Source organism: Talpa occidentalis, unplaced genomic scaffold (genome assembly GCF_014898055.3).
Source record: "Talpa occidentalis isolate TD23 unplaced genomic scaffold, MPIMG_talOcc4v2.1 talOcc4.9, whole genome shotgun sequence".
Classification (NCBI taxonomy): Eukaryota; Metazoa; Chordata; class Mammalia; order Eulipotyphla; family Talpidae; genus Talpa; species Talpa occidentalis.
The window spans coordinates 47,811,653-47,831,929 of NW_023605305.1; the positions used below are offsets into that span (position 1 = coordinate 47,811,653).

General features: G+C 40.9%; 1 protein-coding gene across 2 annotated transcripts in view; it reads right to left on the reverse strand.

Moving 5' to 3' along the window:
- The window catches only part of NEXN (nexilin F-actin binding protein), a 44,387-nt gene extending 25,509 nt beyond the window's left edge, over window positions 1-18,878 (reverse strand). The window contains exons 1-2 of one of the 2 annotated variants that reach the window (XM_037499783.2): window positions 18,713-18,878; window positions 864-946 (exon numbers count right to left, since the gene is read on the reverse strand). In XM_037499783.2, coding sequence (XP_037355680.1) covers window positions 864-890 — 27 coding nt within the window. In that variant the 5' untranslated portion in view covers window positions 891-946; window positions 18,713-18,878. The remainder of the gene's footprint in view (window positions 1-863; window positions 947-18,712) is intronic. The other variant, XM_037499786.2, reaches the window with a different exon arrangement.
- Window positions 18,879-20,277: the final 1,399 nt, after the last annotated feature.

Sequence of the window (20,277 nt, forward strand, 5' to 3'; positions counted from 1 at the left end):
CACATAGTTACTACAGTTTATACTGCCCACCTGGAACTTCCTTAATCAACATTAAAATTACTGTTTATCTGGAACTTTAAGTCAATATTAAAATATGTAAGAAGGCTATTGCCAAGAAGCATAGAAAGAGTAATCTAGCCAAAAATGAGGAAAAATTTCCTCCACTCTAAAACCAGGAAAGCAAGTTATTTTCATCCACTTGAAAATTAAGCTTATCTTTAAAGGATGTTTCAGTAAACAAAAATTCAGTGTCTCAGAACACCAAACACTTTCGCCGAGTGATAATGGCAAATATTTATCATTAGGAAATAACACTAATGATCATCGCTTAATTAACTTGTGGCACACCAGTCTTTATTTTATTATTTATTATGGTGTCACTGGTCATTTAAGGTTTTCTTAAATTTATAATTTGGGGTGTCAGCAACTAAGCGCTTCTTATAACTCTTAATAACTATAGCCAAGAACCAGGAAAACTATGAGAAGTTTTACTGCAGTTACTACAAGTAGCTAAGAAAGTATCTGCACCTGAGAGTGAATCATTGCTTTATCCCAGTAGCGTAGGTTAAATCTGCTTTTCTGATACTGAAAAAGTAACTTCTAAAACTTATCAATATATTACATTCTATTCAAGACCCTAGCTATCACATCCATTTCATTATTATTCAAAATAATCTTGCTTCCTAGATTAAAATCCAAATGAAAATACTAGGCCCAAGACTAGCCAGTAATTTTTCCCTCTTCTTATGTTTTATTATGATTCTATGGACTTCTGACTATGACCTTTCCACTGAAGAACTGATTTTCAGAAATTCTACAGCCGACCTTGTTTCCCCCATTTAAAAAAAAAAAATGAGACTTACCTCTGCCTTTTGGGAAATATCATTCATGTTTGCTCAATGTGGGGGTCAGTCAGATGATTATGAATCTTTGTATATTTTTGCACCTGAAAATATATTTTAGTATTGAGTAAGACTTGTTTCAGGGAGATGATGTAATTTTATTGAGATTAATGAATTGCAAATATTCTTAAAATAATCTAGGAATGATTTTTCTATGTTGTATTGTTATATAATGGTTTGTTTACAATGTTGTAGTGGCAGGAAGCGTACAGTGCAGGATCTCTATGACCCGAGCAGAAGGAGTAAAGGAGGAGCCCTGGAGCCCTCGGTGGCTTTTCAGGCTTTTATTGGGATTTACCAGGTACAGGGCAGGTAGGCGTGTGGGGAGGGAGGGCCAGAGGGCCCGCCCGCCCCACGCTGGCAAGCCTCCCAGCCCCCAGCAAGAGTCACTCTTTCTGGGCTCTCTGGCCTTCTTTCACGTCCTCTTGTGGTTCTTCTGGTGTCTCCATGATGCTGTCCTAATAAGCCCAGTCTCTCAGCCCAGGTGTACCCACTTACACATGCCCACACCCCACTCCAGGCATGCATTCAGGACTGCAAGAATCCATCATCAATCCTAATGGTGGGAGGGCAGAAAAGCCTGATACTTTTTATTTACCCTACAAATGTATATCTATTAAAGTCTTTATGCTCTTAATATAGCAGGCATATAACCACTATATATGGAAAACTAAAAAGGGAATCCAATGTCACTATCATCCTCAAAAAAACTAAATTCTTGAGACATTTTTAGATATCTTAAAATTCTCTATTTGACCTTCACTCAACCCAAAGCTTAGTCGAGCAACCGTTGAAGAATTTCAGTAAGAGGAGGGACATTTAAAAAAAACCCAGAGACTCACTGATGTGTGGCTTAGAGGTGATGTGAAAGGAAAAATGAAGTTGATGGGGACTTCTTTTAAACAAGGCTAAAGGTCTCTCTGAATGTTCAGAGCAACAGGAAGCCTTCTCAAACTACATACAGTGAGAGTGGTCAAGATGGCGAGGATCTAAAACGAGGTATTTGGCACTGGTGCCAGAGACCAGAATTAAGACATGCATGCCAGCAGTCCCTGAAAGATGTAGTCTGAACCAGTGTTATGCCAGCAAGCACAGGGCAGGTTCTCTATCCATCCAGGCAGAGTGATGAAGGAGCATCCCAGAGCCCTCAGTGACTTTTTCAGGTTTTTTTTTTAAAGATTATTTATTTATGCATACAAGAACTGGGAGTAGAGGCCAGAGACGCAGGGGTGAGAGGACTCACCAGAGACAGAGTGGGGAACAGAACAGGCAGACTGACTGAAAACACTGCTGAGGGAAGCAGCGGGTGAGTCAAGAGAGCTCCACCGCGACATGGGGATCGAACTAGTGCTGCAGTGGCCTTGGACAGTTTCACAGGTTACATCTTAACCCCTTGCGCCACCAGGGAAGCCCTACTTTTTCAGATTTTAATGCTTTTTTTGTTTGCGTATTATTTATTTAGGTTTTATTCATATCTATTTTATGTTATTGTTCATTTTTAAACTATGTTTGCTTCCCTCCTGCACTCCCCCACCCCGGAGTCCCCATGGAATTTCCTTCCCCAATGCACCAGTGCACCATCACCACAGTCCCCTGTGCTCCTTGTAGGGTAAAGAAAATATCAGGCTTTTCTGCCCTTCCGCCATCAGGATAGATGATGGATCCTTGTCCTGAATGCATGCCTGATGGTGGGCACCTGGAATAGGGTGTGGGCATAGGTAGATGGGATTCAGCTGAGCTAAGACTGTGTTTTTAAGGGCGGCGTCACGGGGACGCCAGCAGCAGCAGTAGAAGCCGAAGCAGAAGCCGAAAGAGAAGCCGAGAAGCAGCAGAATGAACGCCAGAGAGTCCAGATAGAGTGAAGACTTGCTAGGGGGGCTGGGAGGCCTGCCAGCCTCCCAGCCCCCCCAGCCAGCACCCCTGCCTGCTATATGCCTGGTGAACCCCAATAAAAGACCTGCAAAAAAACCACTGAGGACTCTGACTCCTCCTTTACCTGGTCTGCATGGGATCAGGAAACCTGCTCAGTGGTCCATTCCGGCCCCTACATCCTCCCTCCCTCTCATCCCTCTCCCTCCTCCTCCCCTGCAGGATGTCTCTGGTTTATAACTATTTATTTTAATGCTCTTTCTACACCAGTTGTTGTGCAGCAAGCCCACAGGCTGCAAGGCAGGGAGGCCGGCATCCCAGCCCCAGGCAAATCTTTACTATCTCTTTGAGCTCTCTGGCGTTCTCTGGAGGTCTCTTCCTCTAGTAGCTGTCACTGGTCCTCTCACAGCCATTCTGCCTTAACCGTCCTCCTGTCTCTGTGTGACGCTGCCCTTATGGCCTTGGCCTCGAGGCTCAGGTGTGCGCACTTAGGCATAACCACACCATGCTCCAGGCATGCTGCCCAGCACCCACACTCCCAAGAGCCTTCTGCATTCAAGGCCACAGGTGATAACCACAGAGGCCAGGAGCAATTCATTTGCCCTACAGTGAGGTGGATAATTGAAAACTAGTAGATATTTATGAGACTTAGTGTGAATGACTTGGAGACACTATACATGAAAGCCCTCCACCAAACACTCTTTTGGAGCCAAATCACTGATTACCAGGGCAGTTCCTGGACTTGCTAACTCCATGACTTTGCCTTTTAGGACTGCTGAATGAATTAAAACATGTGTAGAATGAATTTAGCATAGCATTTCTGACACATGGTCAATGTGCAGTAAAGAGCTCAATATTCTTTTTGTTGTTCCATAGTGTAGATAGACCACATTTTGTATTATTTTTTTCTTTACATTGTTATTCATTTTTGTGCAATAAATGAATAAATCCCCATAAATCTCCTACCAACTCATCACACATTAACCATCACCATAGTCCCTTGTGCTTGTCCCTTCCGTTTTGGCCGCACCCTCTCCCCACTGTATGTCTTAGAGCTACAGCTTGCTTGCAAATTTTTTTTTAAAAGATTTATTTATTTATGCATACAAGAACTGGAGTACAGGACAGAGGTGTGGGGTGGGGATGAGAGGGACAGAGAGGGGAACAGAACAGGCAGTCTGACTGAAATACACTGCTGAGGGGAGCAGTGAGCGAGACAGGAGAGGTCTGCTGATCTAACTTGTGCTGCAGTGGCTGCTGATAGCTTCATAGTGTTGAGACAACCAGGGCACCAGGGAGGCCCCAAGTTTTGTCTTTTATTTTTTTACCCTTTTTTTGGTTTCCCTATATTCCTCCTATGAGTGAAACCATTCAATATTTTTCTTTTCCTTTCTAACTTATTTCACTGAGCATAATCCCCTCTAGCTCCATCCATGTTGCCACAAATGGCATGAGTTTATCTTTTTAATTGCTGCGTAGTATTCCATTGGCTATATATGCCACTTCTTCTTGATCCATTCATCCATGAAAAGTGCTCAATATTCTATGGCAACACACATTCCTGGGGTATGTTTACAAAAATCCTCTGTGGTCTTCCTCTCAAAATCCCTTAAACCCACCTTAGTCACAAGAAAAACTCAATCCAATGGGACACAGGTTGTTTTCCATTTTGTGTATTCTTAGAACTGGTACCACATTTTTGTGTCCCTTTGGAGCTTGCAGAATTTATTCCTCTGGATTTTATTTTCCTGATTAAAATCTGAGATAGAATGAAATCTCATTGCAGAATTCACTGATAGTAGTCTCTTTCAACCATTAGATGTGTGTCATACAGGGTTGTCAGACAGCTGAGTTCCTGCTGAAGGCAAATTTCTCACTCAGATAAAAGCATCTGAAAGTGCCATACACAAATCTACCTGCTGCTAATTTCCTCTCTTCAGGAGGACCAAGTATGCCCTACTTTCAAGTCATCTCACACACATCCAGAGGTTAGCGAGGGTACTCCAGCCAGAACAAAGGCCACAGGGGGTAGGGACAAGATTTTTTAATGAGTTAATTTTTAAAATAGTCTATGTATTTTTGTTAACAGATGTAACACATTAGTTGTCCCTCAAAAAAAAACCTGACATAATCCAAACAAGTAATAAATTATGATACCCTCAGTTCTCTTCCCCAAGATTCATGGTATAGATAGAACAAGACATATGGTGTTAAAAGGATCCTTTAAAGTTTACAGCTCTTCCCTATTTACAATAGGTAAAACCTGGAAACAACCCAAATGCCCAAAAATAGATGACTGCATCAAGAAGACGTGGTATATATATATATATATATATATATATATATATATATATATATAGCAGAATATTATTCAGCAATCAAAAAAGATAAACTCATGCGATTTGCAGCAATGTGGATGGAGCTAGAAGGCATTATGCTCAGTGAAATAAGCAAGAAGGAAAAAGAAAAATATCAGATGGTTTCACTTACAGCAGGAATATAGGGGAATCAAATAAGACATCAGTGTAAAAAAATAATAACAGTACAAAACACAACAAAGCAAAAACAGACAATTATAAATCAGAGACATCCTGCAGGGGTGGAGGAGGGAGAGGGATGAGAGGGAGGGAGGGAGGAGCACAGGGGACTGAGGTGATGGTGCATGGGAGCATTGGCAAAGGAAATTCTATGGGGACTACACCAAGGGGTGGGGGGAGGCAAATATTGTTTAAAAATGAACAATGGTGTAAAAAAAATAACAATTATTATTTAATTAAAAAAATAAAGTTTACAGTTCTAGTCTTGTTCTCTTAGCTGAGCCATTGTATCATATCCAAAGTTACCTATTAGATATATTCATTCTTGTATAACCAAAAAAACCCCTCAAGCTTATAGCTTTTCAAACCTTAGAGTTATTTCTTGTTTATTTTTCTACATCTCCTAAATTTTAGCAGATTTTCAAGATTTGTGAATAGTTCTTTCAAATTTTTTCTTATGCTATTTTGCTATTTCCACTGCCACCATACTAATACAAGTCTTCATCAGCTTACACTTGGATTACTACAATTTGAAAATCAGAGCTAAATCTAGGGTAATCAGAGTAACTGTTACTTTTTAGTTAGGATTAGAGAAGATATGAAAAACTAGAATAATTCCTAACATTGGTAGGTATCAGTTAAGTTTGATTAATTTCATTATTCCTAGTCTCCTTCAGTTCCATTTACCCTCCTGTAAAAATCTACATATTATTATTAACATATTATTAACATCATTGTGTAATTTAAAAAAATAATGCCAAAGGATACCAGGAAAATTTGTGCACACTCTCATAGGATTATAGGGGTTGATGATTTCAGCTGAATTTAAGAAACCTTTCTTTTTCTAGTGAAATAAAATTGTGTGACTTGATGACAGTGAAAAATTAGGCTGTGAAGAGTAGTCCTGGAGTATAAATGAATCCACTAGCTCTCGTCATTTTTTTAAAACTCAAATTATGCCTTTACCTATTTATAAATTGAGACAAAATGATTTTTTAGAATTTACTATGAGTAAATCACTTAAAGCCATTTCTAAAATGTCGATTCAGTATTCTGAGTTCACATTTTAAAAAATCAGTAAAATATGAACAGTATTATCTTGACTTTTTTTGGTTAAAATATAAGCAAGTGATTCTTTACTGACCTTCCAGGCCTTGGGCTGTGTCTCCTATAATCTCCCATCCAAGTACTAATCAGACTGGACACTGCTTAGCTTCTGCTATTAGAAGAGATGGCGCGCGTGTTCAGAGCAGTATGGCTGTAGACAGCCTACAGCCTCACGTCAACTTCCACCTCTAGGCTATTTTTAAGCAGTAGATGTAGCTGGGCACGGATTGTAGTTGATACTGTGTCACAGGCTGGGAAAGTCTTATGCTGGGTTGTTGGCCCCTGTGTTAACAGATGCTTACAATCTGGTTTGTGCAAGTGCTCATTTGTTGTCTTGGATTTCAGCCCCTGGATGGCAGGTGTTTTGAATATCCTAGCCTTGGTTTTGTAGTAACCACGTTTAGGAAGACTCACAGGTGATCCAAACTGTTTCTCCCCTCTAGTTCAGGTTCCAATTATGCTATAGCGAGAGCCTCAGGTTAAAGCCATTAATCTTTGATCTGCCCCCCTATTCCTATAGTTCTCTAGCAGTGCACCTCTATCCTGGGTGTCAACTCTGTGCACCCCTTACCCAAAGCAGTGCCAGGTCTCAAGAGTCCCCAGTGTTGGCATGTGCCCCTGAGCCAGCAACTGTAGGGGGCTCCAACTGCTGCCCCTCCCTCTTATGTAAACACAATTCACTAAAGGTTTCTCCTACCCCTTTCCACTAGACCAACGCTCTTACTATGTGCTGTGGTCATCCATTTTTCCTCAGGAGTTTTGACTTTGTTTTCTTGCAATCTAGTTGTAATGGAGGTGGTAAGCCCATTGCCTTCATTCTGCTGCCTTCTTCCCAGACTCCTTCCACAATTCACTTCTAGTTACAGATGACAGTGAGACTTTTGTTTTTATGCCTGACTCCAACAAAATCATGGTATGGACTCTTTGAAATATTTGAAAATGAATCACATATCTTTGTGAATCTGAACACTAAATCATAAACCAATTATGGAAATCCCTGTGGAAGGAGTCACAGACACTGACCGTTAGTCCAGGAGTGGAGCCGTAATGCTTTATAAACTGAAGCTGAAATTTTTCAGTTTTCTTGTATTCTCTCCATTCAGTCTATTAATATTTTCAATTCTCACTCCACAGTGCCCTAACTGCCCATGGTCTTCCTCCTAGAAGGACACAGTCACCTTCAACTCTGCCAAAACTGGCTCCCTCTCTTATCAAACAACTAGGGACAATGACCTTGGACTGAGTAACATCTGCTCAGTATGTAAGTGATTGTATTATGTGAAATGTGCATTATGAAATAAAAACTTTGGAACAAATGGCATATATGGATCCAATCTCTTCATAAACAAAAAATTTACAAGCCCATGTATTTTTTCAATTTGATAAGATTAATATAAAGATACTTAAAAATTTTTTTTAAGTATTTATTTTATGTAGAAGAACTGGGGTATAGGCCAGAGGTGTGGGGATGAGAGGATTCACCAGAGATAGAGTGGGAATCAGAACAGGAGGATCTACTGGAAAATATTGCTAAGAGGTGCAGCAGGCGAGACAGGAGAGGTCACCATGTGGGTTAGTTCCCTGGCCTAGAATAGAACTAGGCTGTTGTGATAGCACTGAGACTTAACCCCTAGGCCACCAGGGAGGCCCAAATATAAAGATCCTTTGAAATCTTCCAAAATATTTTGCTTAGAACATTTGTAGCAAAATATTCAAATTATAGCCTAATGACACTGTCTTAGTTATTTGTTGATTTTTCAGAAACATTAAGAATATAGAGCCTCCCCTGGTGGCGCAGCGGTTGAGTGCTGGGCTGCGAAGCTGTCCGCAGCCTCTGCAGTGCCGGTTTGATCCCAGCCGCTGGCGAGGGTCCCTCATGGCATGACAGACCTCTCCTGCCAAGCCCACTTCTCCCCTCAGCAGTGTATTTCGCCAGTCTGCCTGTTCTGTTCCCCACTGGCTCTGGTGAATTCTCTGACCCTCCTGCGCTTCTGACTGTACCCAGTGCTTGTATAAATAAATAAAAATAAATAAATCTTTACCAAAAAAAAAAATTAAGAAGATAGTGATGGTGGTAGAAACACTGGCATTTAAGTAAGAAAACTTGAATTAGTGTTTCTCTTTAGGTTGATTTTTAGATGCATGGGCTGGGAGAAATGAGTCACTTCAGTTTTACTGTAAAAATAGGAATAATAATGCTTTACTCGTTACAAATAAAATGGACAGTTCCCTCTTTCTGAAATTTCCTGTTATATCTAACATTTTCAGTCAATACTTTGTTCTTGGAATCCTCCTTATTTAACTCCCTATTCTTTCAAGTCTCTGACCATTCCTTCTCTGTCTCCTTAAGGGTTTCTTTGCCTCTCTGTGTTTTAATGTTCTTTGTCCTGCGATGTCAATCTTTACCTCTTTTTTTTAACTGTACATTTTTTCTTTAGGGTTTCAATAGATCTTGGTAGTTTAAATTACCTCTTTAGGGCCTCCCCTAGGCAGGCAGTTGAGTGCCGCACTGTGAAGCTGTCCACAGCCTCTGCAGCATGGGTTTGATCCCAGCCAGCTGCGGGAAACCCACATGGTGAAGCAGACCTCTCCTGTCTCTCCCACTGCTCCCATCAGCAGTGTATTTCGTCAGTCTGCGTGTTCTGTTTCCCGCTCTGTCTCTGGTGAATCCTCTCATCCCTCCCGCGCATCTGGCCTGTGCCCCGGTTTTATTTAAAAAATAAATATTTTTAAAAAATTACCTCTTTAGCTTCATCTCTCTCCACATCTAACATCAAAACTGAAATATTATCATAACTCAAGTCTTGGCAGAGTTAGCTCCCTCAGTTTATTTTTTTAAGTTTTATTTATTTATTTATTTATGCATAGAAGACATGGAGTGTAAGTTAGATGTTTGGGGAGTAAGAGGATTCACCAGAGACAGAGTGGGGAGCAGAACAGGCAGATCCACTGATAAAGTGAGGGGAGCAGCAGGTGAGACAGGAAAAGTCTACTGTGCCATGTGGGTCAGCTCCCTGGCCAGGGATTGAACTCATGATAGCTTGGTAGCACTGAGACTTTAACCCCTGGGCCAGTAGGGAAGCCCCCAATGACCCCTTTCTTAACCATTTCCTCTACCAATGTGTGAGCTTCTTGATAGTAAAGGCTACACTTTGTACACCATTAGATCCATAGCACTTAGCATGTATCTAGCAGATAGAAGATATATGTATAATAATTGTTTACTGAATATGTAAATCCTTCCAGGTTCAGGTGAAGTACTTCATAGACAGTTAAGAATTTTCTGGACAGGGCCTCCCCTGGTGGTGCAGCGGTTGAGCGCTGGGCTGTGAAGCTGCCCACAGCCTTTGCAGCACTGGTTCGATCACCAACCACCGGCGAGGGGCCCACATGGCGCACAGACCGCTCCTGCCGTGCCCACTGCTCCCCTCAGCAGTATATTTCGTCAGTCTTCCTGTTCTATTCCCCGCTCTGGCTCTGGTGAATCCTCTCACCCTCCTGCACTTCTGACTGTACCCAGTGCTTGTATAAATAAATAAATAAATCTTTCAAAAAATTTAAAAAAAAAAAGAATTTTCTGGACATAATATATCACTATTAGTATGATTTTTCTAATGTAGGAACACAATATAAATAGACTACACCATTCATTACACAAATACTTATTAAGCATCTACTATGTGCCAGACACTACCAGAGAGTAACTGAAAAGAGGGTGGACATTTACAGAAGATTTTTAAACTGAACGTTTGGCAACATTCTGCAATTACAAATATCCATTCAATCTTTCACTCATTTTATCTCCTCCCACTTTCATACATATGTTAGTCAACATTTCACTTACTAATCTATAAACTTGGGTGAAAATGGATGCTTTATTTAGCAATGGAACTTTCAAACATATATTTATTACTTTATTTAAACTAACAACAAACTCATTATAAATCAACATAAAACATTTTATGAAAATAACTATTTTCAAGAATAAAAATATTAGAATAGCATTGTTTTACATTTTTGTAAATTTCTTTAATACATGGCTTAATAAAAGATAGGTAATATATGGCTTAATAAATAGGTGTTTGTGTGCAAACTATTGTGATATGTTGTTTTGATTAAACACAGAAAGAAAATATGGCATTATACAGATACATAGTTGGAAAAGGATGAACACATAAATGGTCTTGATACTCCCAGGGATTCTAAAACCATATTCTAAAATTTCCAGGATTACTGGAAAGAGCATTCTAGCAAATCACGTCAGTTTTCATTCTAGAAAGTAGACTGAGATCTCTCCTGCTGTATTTTAGAAAATTCAATGAAGATAGGTATAACAACTTAATTTCTATACTCAATAACCTGAATGACAAGGGCTTTAATGCCTGCAATCTTAGAGACTTTTCTGAATCTAGTATTAAGTGACTTTTCTTGAGTAGACAGATGCAATGTTCTTGGTCACCTAAAAGGGGCAGCAGCAGCCCAACAATTCGGTCCCACTGTACTTAAGTGCCTACGATCTCAGTCAGGAAAGCCTGTTGAATTGTTATCAAGAACTGGAGAGGAAACAGAGACCAAAGGATAAGGCTGAACATATGGTTAGTCAATAAGAGCCTGGTCATAATAAAGAAGACTGAGATGATGAAGGGGTTTAATAACGTTGAGCACTTATATTAAATGAAAACAATTAAGTACCCATCATAGGTTTCAAAGGGAATATTGTGATATTACTATAGCCTGTACATGACTTATTAAAAATAAGGCTGTATTTTCTAGGTCTGTATTTACAATATAGTATTTTTGTAAGGAGAATCTACGCTGTAGCAGACATTATGCCTAATGAAGGAATACAAATGTATGAGAGTAATTTTTTTGGAAAAACAGATGGGATCACAGCTAATTATAATACAAAGTAGTGCTAAAATAGGAATATAGTAGAGTTACAGAGCATGGGAGAGTTGTGGGAAAGACTATGGTTGGCTTAAGGACGGTTTCACAGAAATAGTGATGTTTGAGTTAGATCTTGAAGGAAACATGGTAAAAAAAGATGGTCAAGGCAGGCACACAAGAGAACCAACAAGAGCAAAAATACCACACTTGGTGATTCATTGCAGTTTTGGAGAGCTATAAGTTCTCCAGTGAATCTATCGTAAAACTGGAAATACAAGCTGGGCACAGCCTGAGAAGATTCCTAAACCCCATATTTGGAGAAAATTGAGACTTGATCCTTAAGGCAACATGGAGTCAACAAAGGATTTTTTTAAGCAAGAGTGTGACTTAATCAGATATGTATTCCTGAAAGAAAAAAAAGAGACTCTGGTAGCAGAGTTGAAAACGGAGCAAAATAGGGAAAGACTCCAGAAGAGAGGACAAGCACAATAATCCTGACAAGAGCAGATCAGGGTCTGAATAAAGACAATGACATTAACAATGACAAGTTGGAAGAGACATTTTAGAAATGGAAGTTACAGGACATAGTGAACCATTCATCCATTTATTTTAAAATATTTGTTAAACTCCTACTGAATGTCTGGCACTATCTTAGATGGTGGGGAGAGGAAAGTGAACGAAAGACAAAATTCCTGACTCCAAGGAACTTACATTATAACGGCGGCCCTATTACAAGATCTCATTTGGAGGTAAGGCACCAAATTTGTCAGATGTAGGGGGTAGATGTGAGGCATACTGTGGAGAATTAACCCAAGGTTTCTAGTTTGAGCAAATGAGTGGACACAGTTACCATTATTTTAGACCAAATTTAAACACAAGTTTGAGGGGCAAAAAATGAGTTCAGTTTTAAATAGACTTTTACTTGTCAGAATTACATTTTGGGTTTGATTATACATGGCTAAAGACTCATGGATTTTTAGAACTAATTATCTAAGGACTTTAAAGATCATTTAGTCCAATTCCTTCGTTTCACATATAAAAGAAAGGGGCGGCAGAAAGAGTTTCAGTGATTATCCAAGGTTGCAAGCTGCTCAGTAGCAGAACAAGCAAAGACTCCAGGTTTTTTGAGTCTTAGTTAACTACTTGTTTCATACTATCATTTGTCATTTTTACCTAAGTGCATAAAACATTTCATATAAAAATATATAGAGAGGGCCTCCTGATGGTGCAGGCGGTTGAGCGCCGCGCTGTGAAGCTGTCCGCAGCCTCTGCTGCGCCGGTTCCATCCTGGCCAGCCGGCGAGGGTCCCACATGGCGCGCAGACCTCTCCTGCCTCGCCGGCTGCTCCCCTCAACAGTGTGTTTTGTCAGTCTGCCTGTTCTGTTCCCCACTCTGTCTCTGGTGAATCCTCTCACCCTCCCTCGCATCTGGCCTGCACCCCGTCCTTGCATAAAAATAAATATACCTTAAAAAAAAAAAGTACAGAGAAAATAAGACTAATTCTAGTATTAGTATCAACTAGCGTAGTAGCCAGTGAGAAGTTTCAAGAAGTTTTTGAAAATAACTAATACCCTGATAAAATATATTTTAAGAACAGACTATTCTTTTGGGCTGTTATAAATTCCAGATTGAATATCATGAAGTTAAAGCTGTGAGAGAATATGTAAGTCTCATAGTAGAATACAATGCCCAGTACAACAGATTTGTTTTAAAATATGCATGCTAATGTATCTGTTCTGGAATTTCACTGGACCTGTGTTTGACCTGTCAATTTTCCAAATTCGATTAATTTTCCTTGATTTTTATGGATATACAATTAAAATATTTCAAGAATAACAAATAATGCAGGAATCAAGTAAAGGAATTTTAAATCACAACTCTATCATTTACAATAACTTTCATTGTGTTAATGTATTATCTCCTTTCTCAAGAAGAACAGAATTATCAAGACAGTGACAGTTTTAAATCTGCCTTTCATTAACTTAAGTAAATTCTCTGTTTCAACTTTTAAGGAGATTGAAAAAGAAAAACTTAACTATATGCTAAGTAAATATTAAAACCCACCTCTTTATATCTTTGGAACAAGCAGCAACATAGTTGTTTTTTTTTTTAAAGACTTATTTATTCATTCATACAAGGGCTGGGGAGCAGGCCAGAGGTGTTGGGGGTAAGAGGATTCACCAGAGACAGAGTGGGGAACAGAACAGGCAGACTAACTGAAATACACTGCTGAGGGGAGCAGCGGGCGGGACAGGAGAGGTCTGCTGGGCCATGTGGGTATCTCGCCAGCTGGCAGCAGAGGTCTCCTGCACCATGAGGGCAGCTCCCTGGCTGGGGATCTAACTCGTACTGCAGGGGCTGCAGATAACGTCTCAACCTTGCACCACCAGGGGAGGCCCAACAACATAGTTTTGAGCTTCATAAAATGTGAGCCTAAATTTTTATGATTTTTCACTTGTACAAGGAAGATAAACTTAACAATAATGTAACTATTACATTTGATTAATGAAGGCTATAATATAATACTTGAAAAAATAGATTATAAAGCCTATCATAAATCTCATCACAATACAAAAATATGAATTAGATCCTATTTAACCTATTTGAAATTCTGGTTTTTTTCCTACCAATATACTAATCCTCACTGAAATCAAGATCTTATTTTCAATCTGCCTTGAATTCAATCAAGAATACATTCTTCTGTAGAAATTATAAAGTCTTGCATTCAGACGATTGCATGGAATGCTTTTGAAAGTCTAATAGCCAGCCTAAGCCTCTGAAAGAAAAGAATTGTGCTCTATTCTGGTCTTTATCCTTAGGGTCTCACACAATAACTAGGACACAAGACAGTCTAGATTCATATTTGAGTATTTGCATAAGTGGATGAATAACAAAGAGATAACAGGAAAACTTTCTGATTCAAAAATGGCCCAAAGGAAACTGATAATTGATCTCTCCAAAAGAAGGGCTAATGATGAGGATGCATAAATGAATGCACAAATGAATGAATGAAATTATAGACTATAAAATATCAAACTAGATATCATGAAAAAGCAGAAACTTAGGGCTTCAGGAATTTAGCTTCTGAGCAAATAGATGTGGTCATCTCTGGAGGATATTGGGCCTCTTCACCCTCTCAGTAAGAGGAATTCCTCAGTAAGAGGAATAAATTTATTTATTTATTTATTTATTTATTTATTTATTGGTGGGACCCTCGCCGGTGGCCGGGGATCAAACTGGCGCTGCAGAGACTGGGGGCAGCCTTGCAACCCAGCGCTCAAACGCTGCACCACCAGGGGAGGCCCAAGAGGAATAGTCTTTAAATGAAGACCACAGCTGGGGATGGGAAGTCCCAGGCCTTGGCTCCAAACAAATGAGTAGGGAGGGAGAACACAAGTCAACTCTTCTTTAAGGCCAAGCTCTAGGGGGTTGCAAAAACTCTCCTAAACACTTCTAGGATGGGGAGGGAGTAGTATTACTTAAGAGATCCTAGTAAAACTGCGTCCAAAATATCTTTCCTATGCTTTCCAAAATCCCACCAGTAAAAATATTTTATTTGCTTAGTTAGCAATACATGATCCCTTCTAGCTCAGATTGACACTAGCAATTTGTGTCAACGAATGTTAACTACTTCTTATTCCCTAGAGAATATTATTTAATACAAGGACTGCTAACCAAAATATACCTACAGTATTTTAAGTCTAGGTTCCTAATGCCAAGTCCAGCAGACTTACCATCATATCATGGCCACAGGCTTGTCCTAATACTTAGATGAGGGGACTTTATTTTCAAGTGTCTAGCTGTAGGTAATGCAAATACAATGTAAGTTATGTGCAATGAAAATGACAATAAAAAGGAGTGACTTTCTAGTAAAACAATGGGGACTTGTGGAGATGTCAAAAGGAAAATGTGTTCTGTCTGAAAGAGAAGCCACTAATTAGTTTAGATGTATTCTTATTATGCAGAAATGTAGATCCAGTTTTGCCCAGATCTGATTTTTCAAGAGAGCCTGAAAATCCATATTTTCATATAAAATGTACAAAGTTTTAAGTATGTCTATGGCTGAAAGTGGTTTTTCTTAACTGTCATTTTGTGGCTCCTAATCTAAACAAGCAGCCCCAGAAAATGGAAACATCAAAGGGGAGGCTTGTTTTTGCCAGAAAGAGAGAGGCAAAGGGGAAGGACAAGAAGAGGCAAGGAAAGGAAGATGGAAGTCAAATTTCACTGACCTCACAACCAGGGCAATAAATAGCGCCCTAATCTATTAGCATTCTAATCTGGGAGCAAAAACCGAATGGATAACAAGAGGAGGGAGGGCCTCCCTGGTGGAGCAAGGGGTTAAGCACCACACTATGAAGCAATCCACAGCCTCTGCAGCATGAGTTCGATCCCCGGCTGGCCAGGGAGCAACCCACAAGGCGCAGCAGACCTCTCCTGTCTCACCCGCTGCTCCCCTCAGCACTGTATTTCAGTCAGTCTGCCTGTTCTGTTCCCTGCTCTGTCTCTGGTGGATCCTCTCACCCCCCCTGCATTTCTGGCCTGTACCTCAGCTCTTGTATGTATAAATAAATAAATCTTCAAAAAAAAAAAAAAAAAGAGGAGGGAAAAAAAGAGGGTGAGGAGAGAAAAAAGTACATTATTTGAACACTTACTAGATGGCACATATTGCATCAGATGCCTCACAGACAATTTTATTGAGATATGGTAATACAAGAGAAATAGGTTTTGCATGGGAAAAGAAGGAAAAAGATCAAATTGCAAACCAGTAGATATGTCAGATTTTGAGAGCCCCATTTCCATTTTTTCACAATTTTTAGCTATAAATATAAAATGGTTCTAATAACTTTAAAATAAAAACAAATCTGAGTAAAAGTTAAATAAAAATGGGTTACAAATCCACCCATCCTAGGCAACTCCTTGGTGGGCTAGGGGTTGATGTCTCAGTGCTATCACCCCAATGGCCTGAGCTTGGTCAGGATCCCAGCCAGGGAGCTGACCCACATATGGCGCAGCAGACCTCTCCTGTTTCGCTGCTCCCCTCAGCAGTGTACCGCCTGTTCAGCTCCACTTTCTGTATCTGGGGAATCCTCTCACTCCCACACCTCTGGCCTGTACCCCAGTTCTTGTATGAAACAATAAATAAATAAATAACCCTAAAAAAAAATCCATCCATCCTAGAATATAGAAAGTATATTACCATGTGTCAAGCCAAACTATCTGCTGAATATGTGCTGAAAAACAAAAAGAAAATAGAACATATGTATGTAAATAATATGTAATTTTGTGATTATAAAACCAGAAAAAAAAGAACACAAAAGAAACTACACAGGTGATGTAGTCACCCGATTGATTAGACAAAAACAGAAATATGTGAAATTGTTAAGAACATTGTAGATAATTTTCCTTCTAAATTATAAAGTGCACTACCAAGATGTTTATTGTGTGTGTGTGTAGTCTATATTCTACAAAATGTAATGAGTTCCCTCTTCTGTAAAAAGTTTCAGCCATTTGTTCATCAGTAACATACTTCTATACATTTACTGCATTGTCTTATTTCTTTTAGGCATGAATTTTTATTTAAATAGCATTTTCATTTGCCTTTAGGGTATTTCAATGATAATAGTAGGTTTTACTTTTTCCTAAATGAAGTATGCTACTCAGGCCAATCCAAATCCCCAAATACACACATTCAGTTTTTATTCTGTTCACAAAGGAAACGCTAACCTAAATACTTCAAGTGTAATTTCAGGGGAAAAATACTGTTCAAAAACCTAGATAATACATTCCTTCATTGATGCTAAATATAGTCAACTCAAGATGACATACATTTTGACAATGATGGGTCTTAAATATAAAATTTTCAAAAATAGCACAGATTCCATTCTAAGGTGAGCAGGAAAAATTGCTATTCACTACATTTCAATTTAAAATGAATTCAAAAGTGTGAATCTTCTATTAATACTGAATTGCATTATTGAGAAAAACTGGGCTTACAGAAAATTTGGGGGGCTTGCTTAGGCTCTTTAAAGGTGTTATTGAAGATAATTGCAAAATCGCACAATTTTCTTTAAATTATTCCACAGAATATAAAAAGATCTTCAAAAATAAAATATTAATAGCTGTGAAGAACTAACTACATTAAATAATCAAAGTTCATTTATGCCACATATATCTCACCCAAAACCAATTTGAATAATTATGCATTTTCCACCTTACCACACCTGGAACCTCAAAAAAATGTCTGAGGCTTATATATATTCTGAATACATATTACACAATTTAATCTGTAAAGTGATTAGGAGAGAAAATAATGTGGCTCTCAATACTGTGTGACTAAGATGGTATAAATTCTTTAGTTTATTTAATCATACTACCCAACCCATAGTTATGTAGTGACTCGCAGGCCAATGGACCCCTTACATTGAGCTCATTAACAAAATTTTAACTGATTCATTTTGCTCCCATTGCTTTGCTCATGGAACTAAATTCTTACTATCCTTTACTTCTTTTCTCTACTTGCTCCTTTGCCAAGGACATACATTTTGTTAGGACACATCCTTATGCTATTTTTACCCTGTTCGCGTTCTCTCTCCCTCTCCCGCTCCCCCGACTCTTTTCACGTTTAGGACATTTAATAAACATAGAATGAAGATCTCAAACGCCAATAATAAATTGGTAGAGGGTTTCCGTTTACAAACACGGTTGCAATGGCTTGGCCTGCTTTCAAAAAGCATGTCGTCCAGGAGGGCTCGAGAGGTGACTGCATTATTCACTCCAATTTCCAGCTCTAGCTGCACAATCTCCAACATCCCATCTCGGACAGAATCAGGAAAACAGAGTTTGGAGGGAGGGGGTGGCTGACAGGCGGTTAAGGCACAGTTCCCACCCCAGCCTCCACAGGGAGAGGTCAGGTATGATTGATTTCTCTTAAAAAATAACAGGCTCTGCTGGCTGAGCCCGCGCCCGCGCAGGGGCACGTGGGCGACCACACTGAACTTCACCCGCCTGGACCCCAAGGCTCGAGCACTAGGACTGGCGTCCGCTCGGCTGCAGGAGCAGAGAAAGCACCCCAAACTCAGCGCGCCAGAGGCAAGCGGAGCAAAAGCAGAGGGGCGCACGGCGGGGCAACGGCAACCAGAGGCTGGAGGATGGTTGACCGACAGTCGGAGAGGCAGAAGCCCGTCTGCGCTCGGCCGAGCCCGCATGACCCTCTCCAAGGACCGATGGGCTCGGGCCGGGGACCGGCGCGGAGCCGCCGCGGGAAGGTTGCGCTCCACGGCGCGGCGGCCAAGAGGGTGCAGAGCCCCGGCGCCGGGAGCGTCTCCCCCTCCCCGCAACCCTTACCCCCGCGGGGGGACCCGACCCCTCCGTCTCTGCCTCCCCCGCCCCACCTTCCCCGCCTTGTCTCACCCTCCAGGGGTCTGGGACAGACGGACGTCCTAGTTGCGGGCGGAGAGGCTGCGCGCGTCCTGCTCCCGAGGGTGGGCAGGGGTCTGGGTGCTCTGCGCGCTGCCGCCGCCGCTCCAGCCGCTGGGAGCCCTCTGGCTGCAGCCGCCGCGGTCTCCAGCAGCAAGTTTCCATAAAAGTCCTGGTGCGCAGCCTGTTCCCGCATTCCAGGCGGGCCCAGCGCCGGCTGCAGCTGTTCCAAAACACAAGGCCAGTTCCCCAACCCTCCCCCCACCCCACCTCCCTCGTATCGCCGCGAGAGGGGTGGAGAGTCTAGGAGGAAGACAGGCGTCGGGGGCGCTGGCTGCCAACTTTCCGCCAGAACCTGCGCCTGTCCCCGAGTTCTGGGTCTCAAGAGCTGACCCCCTCACCTTGGGTCGGCTTCCACCTCCCGGCAGAGTCCATAGAAGGGAGGCTGGCTCCCCTACGGGAAAGGGATGATTCTGGAACAGGATTTATAAAACAGGCTAGAGGCTGGTTATCCCCCTACCCACAGACCCCCGCCCCAGGGCCCATTCTCCCAGCTAGTCTACCCTCCTGGTTTCTACTCCAGAAGCCAAGCCGCCACCTTATCTTCATCCAAAGCATTTGACCTTCTGCCAACTTTTATTGGTGAGAACATAAGACAGCAGTCAGGGGACCAGTCAGTCTGCGTGTGGCTCTCCTTTTCTTGACTTTGGCTTAACTCCAAAGAGAGTGGTTGATGGCAAAAAGTAGAAGGGGAAGAAGGGGCAGGGTGGGGGAGGGAGATGGGGAAGAGTAGAGGGAGGAGGAGGAATGAAAGGAAACAATTTTTATATAAGCTTTCAACCTTTCCTCAAGAGAAGGCAAAAAAAATCTCCTGTCTTCCTGAACTTAATATGTCATCTGCGAATATTAACACACATAGACATTTTCAACTTGGACCACCACCCTGTCGATTAAAACCATCTGACAGCGCATTTAAATCCTGAAATGTTCGTGGAGGGTGGTGGGCAATTTTCCATGTGAGGGAGATCTTCAATTCTTCATTGCATGCAAAAAAAATTTGATCAATTTTAAAAATTGAACAAGCTCCCACACAAATAAACCAAGGGGAGCAATTCCAACTTCCAGCCCTGGGCAGACAGTGGTGCTCAGGTTATATTTTCAGGGACGTCTGCTATTAATTATAACTCTGGTTCTCCACCCCATTTCTATACACCATTTACTCAGGGTGGAAAAATTTTTCTTTTATTGAGGTAAGTTAATTTACATCATTGTATTTGTATGTTTATAAATAGTTCAAACCTCTTTATATGTTTCCACTCCCTACCCACTACCAAAGTTCTAAAAATCCTCCACCATGTTCTACTGGACCTCCTTCCCTCCCACAACTCCCCATTTTGCCTCACTCCCCTTCTGGTTGCTCAGTTTTGTAGTCAGATATCAAGGGTTGTTTTTGTTTTGTTTTTTTTAAGATTTATTTATTTATGTATACAAGAACTGGGGTACAGGCCAGAGGTGCAGGGGGTGAGAGAGTTCACCACAGAGTGGGGAACAGAACAGGC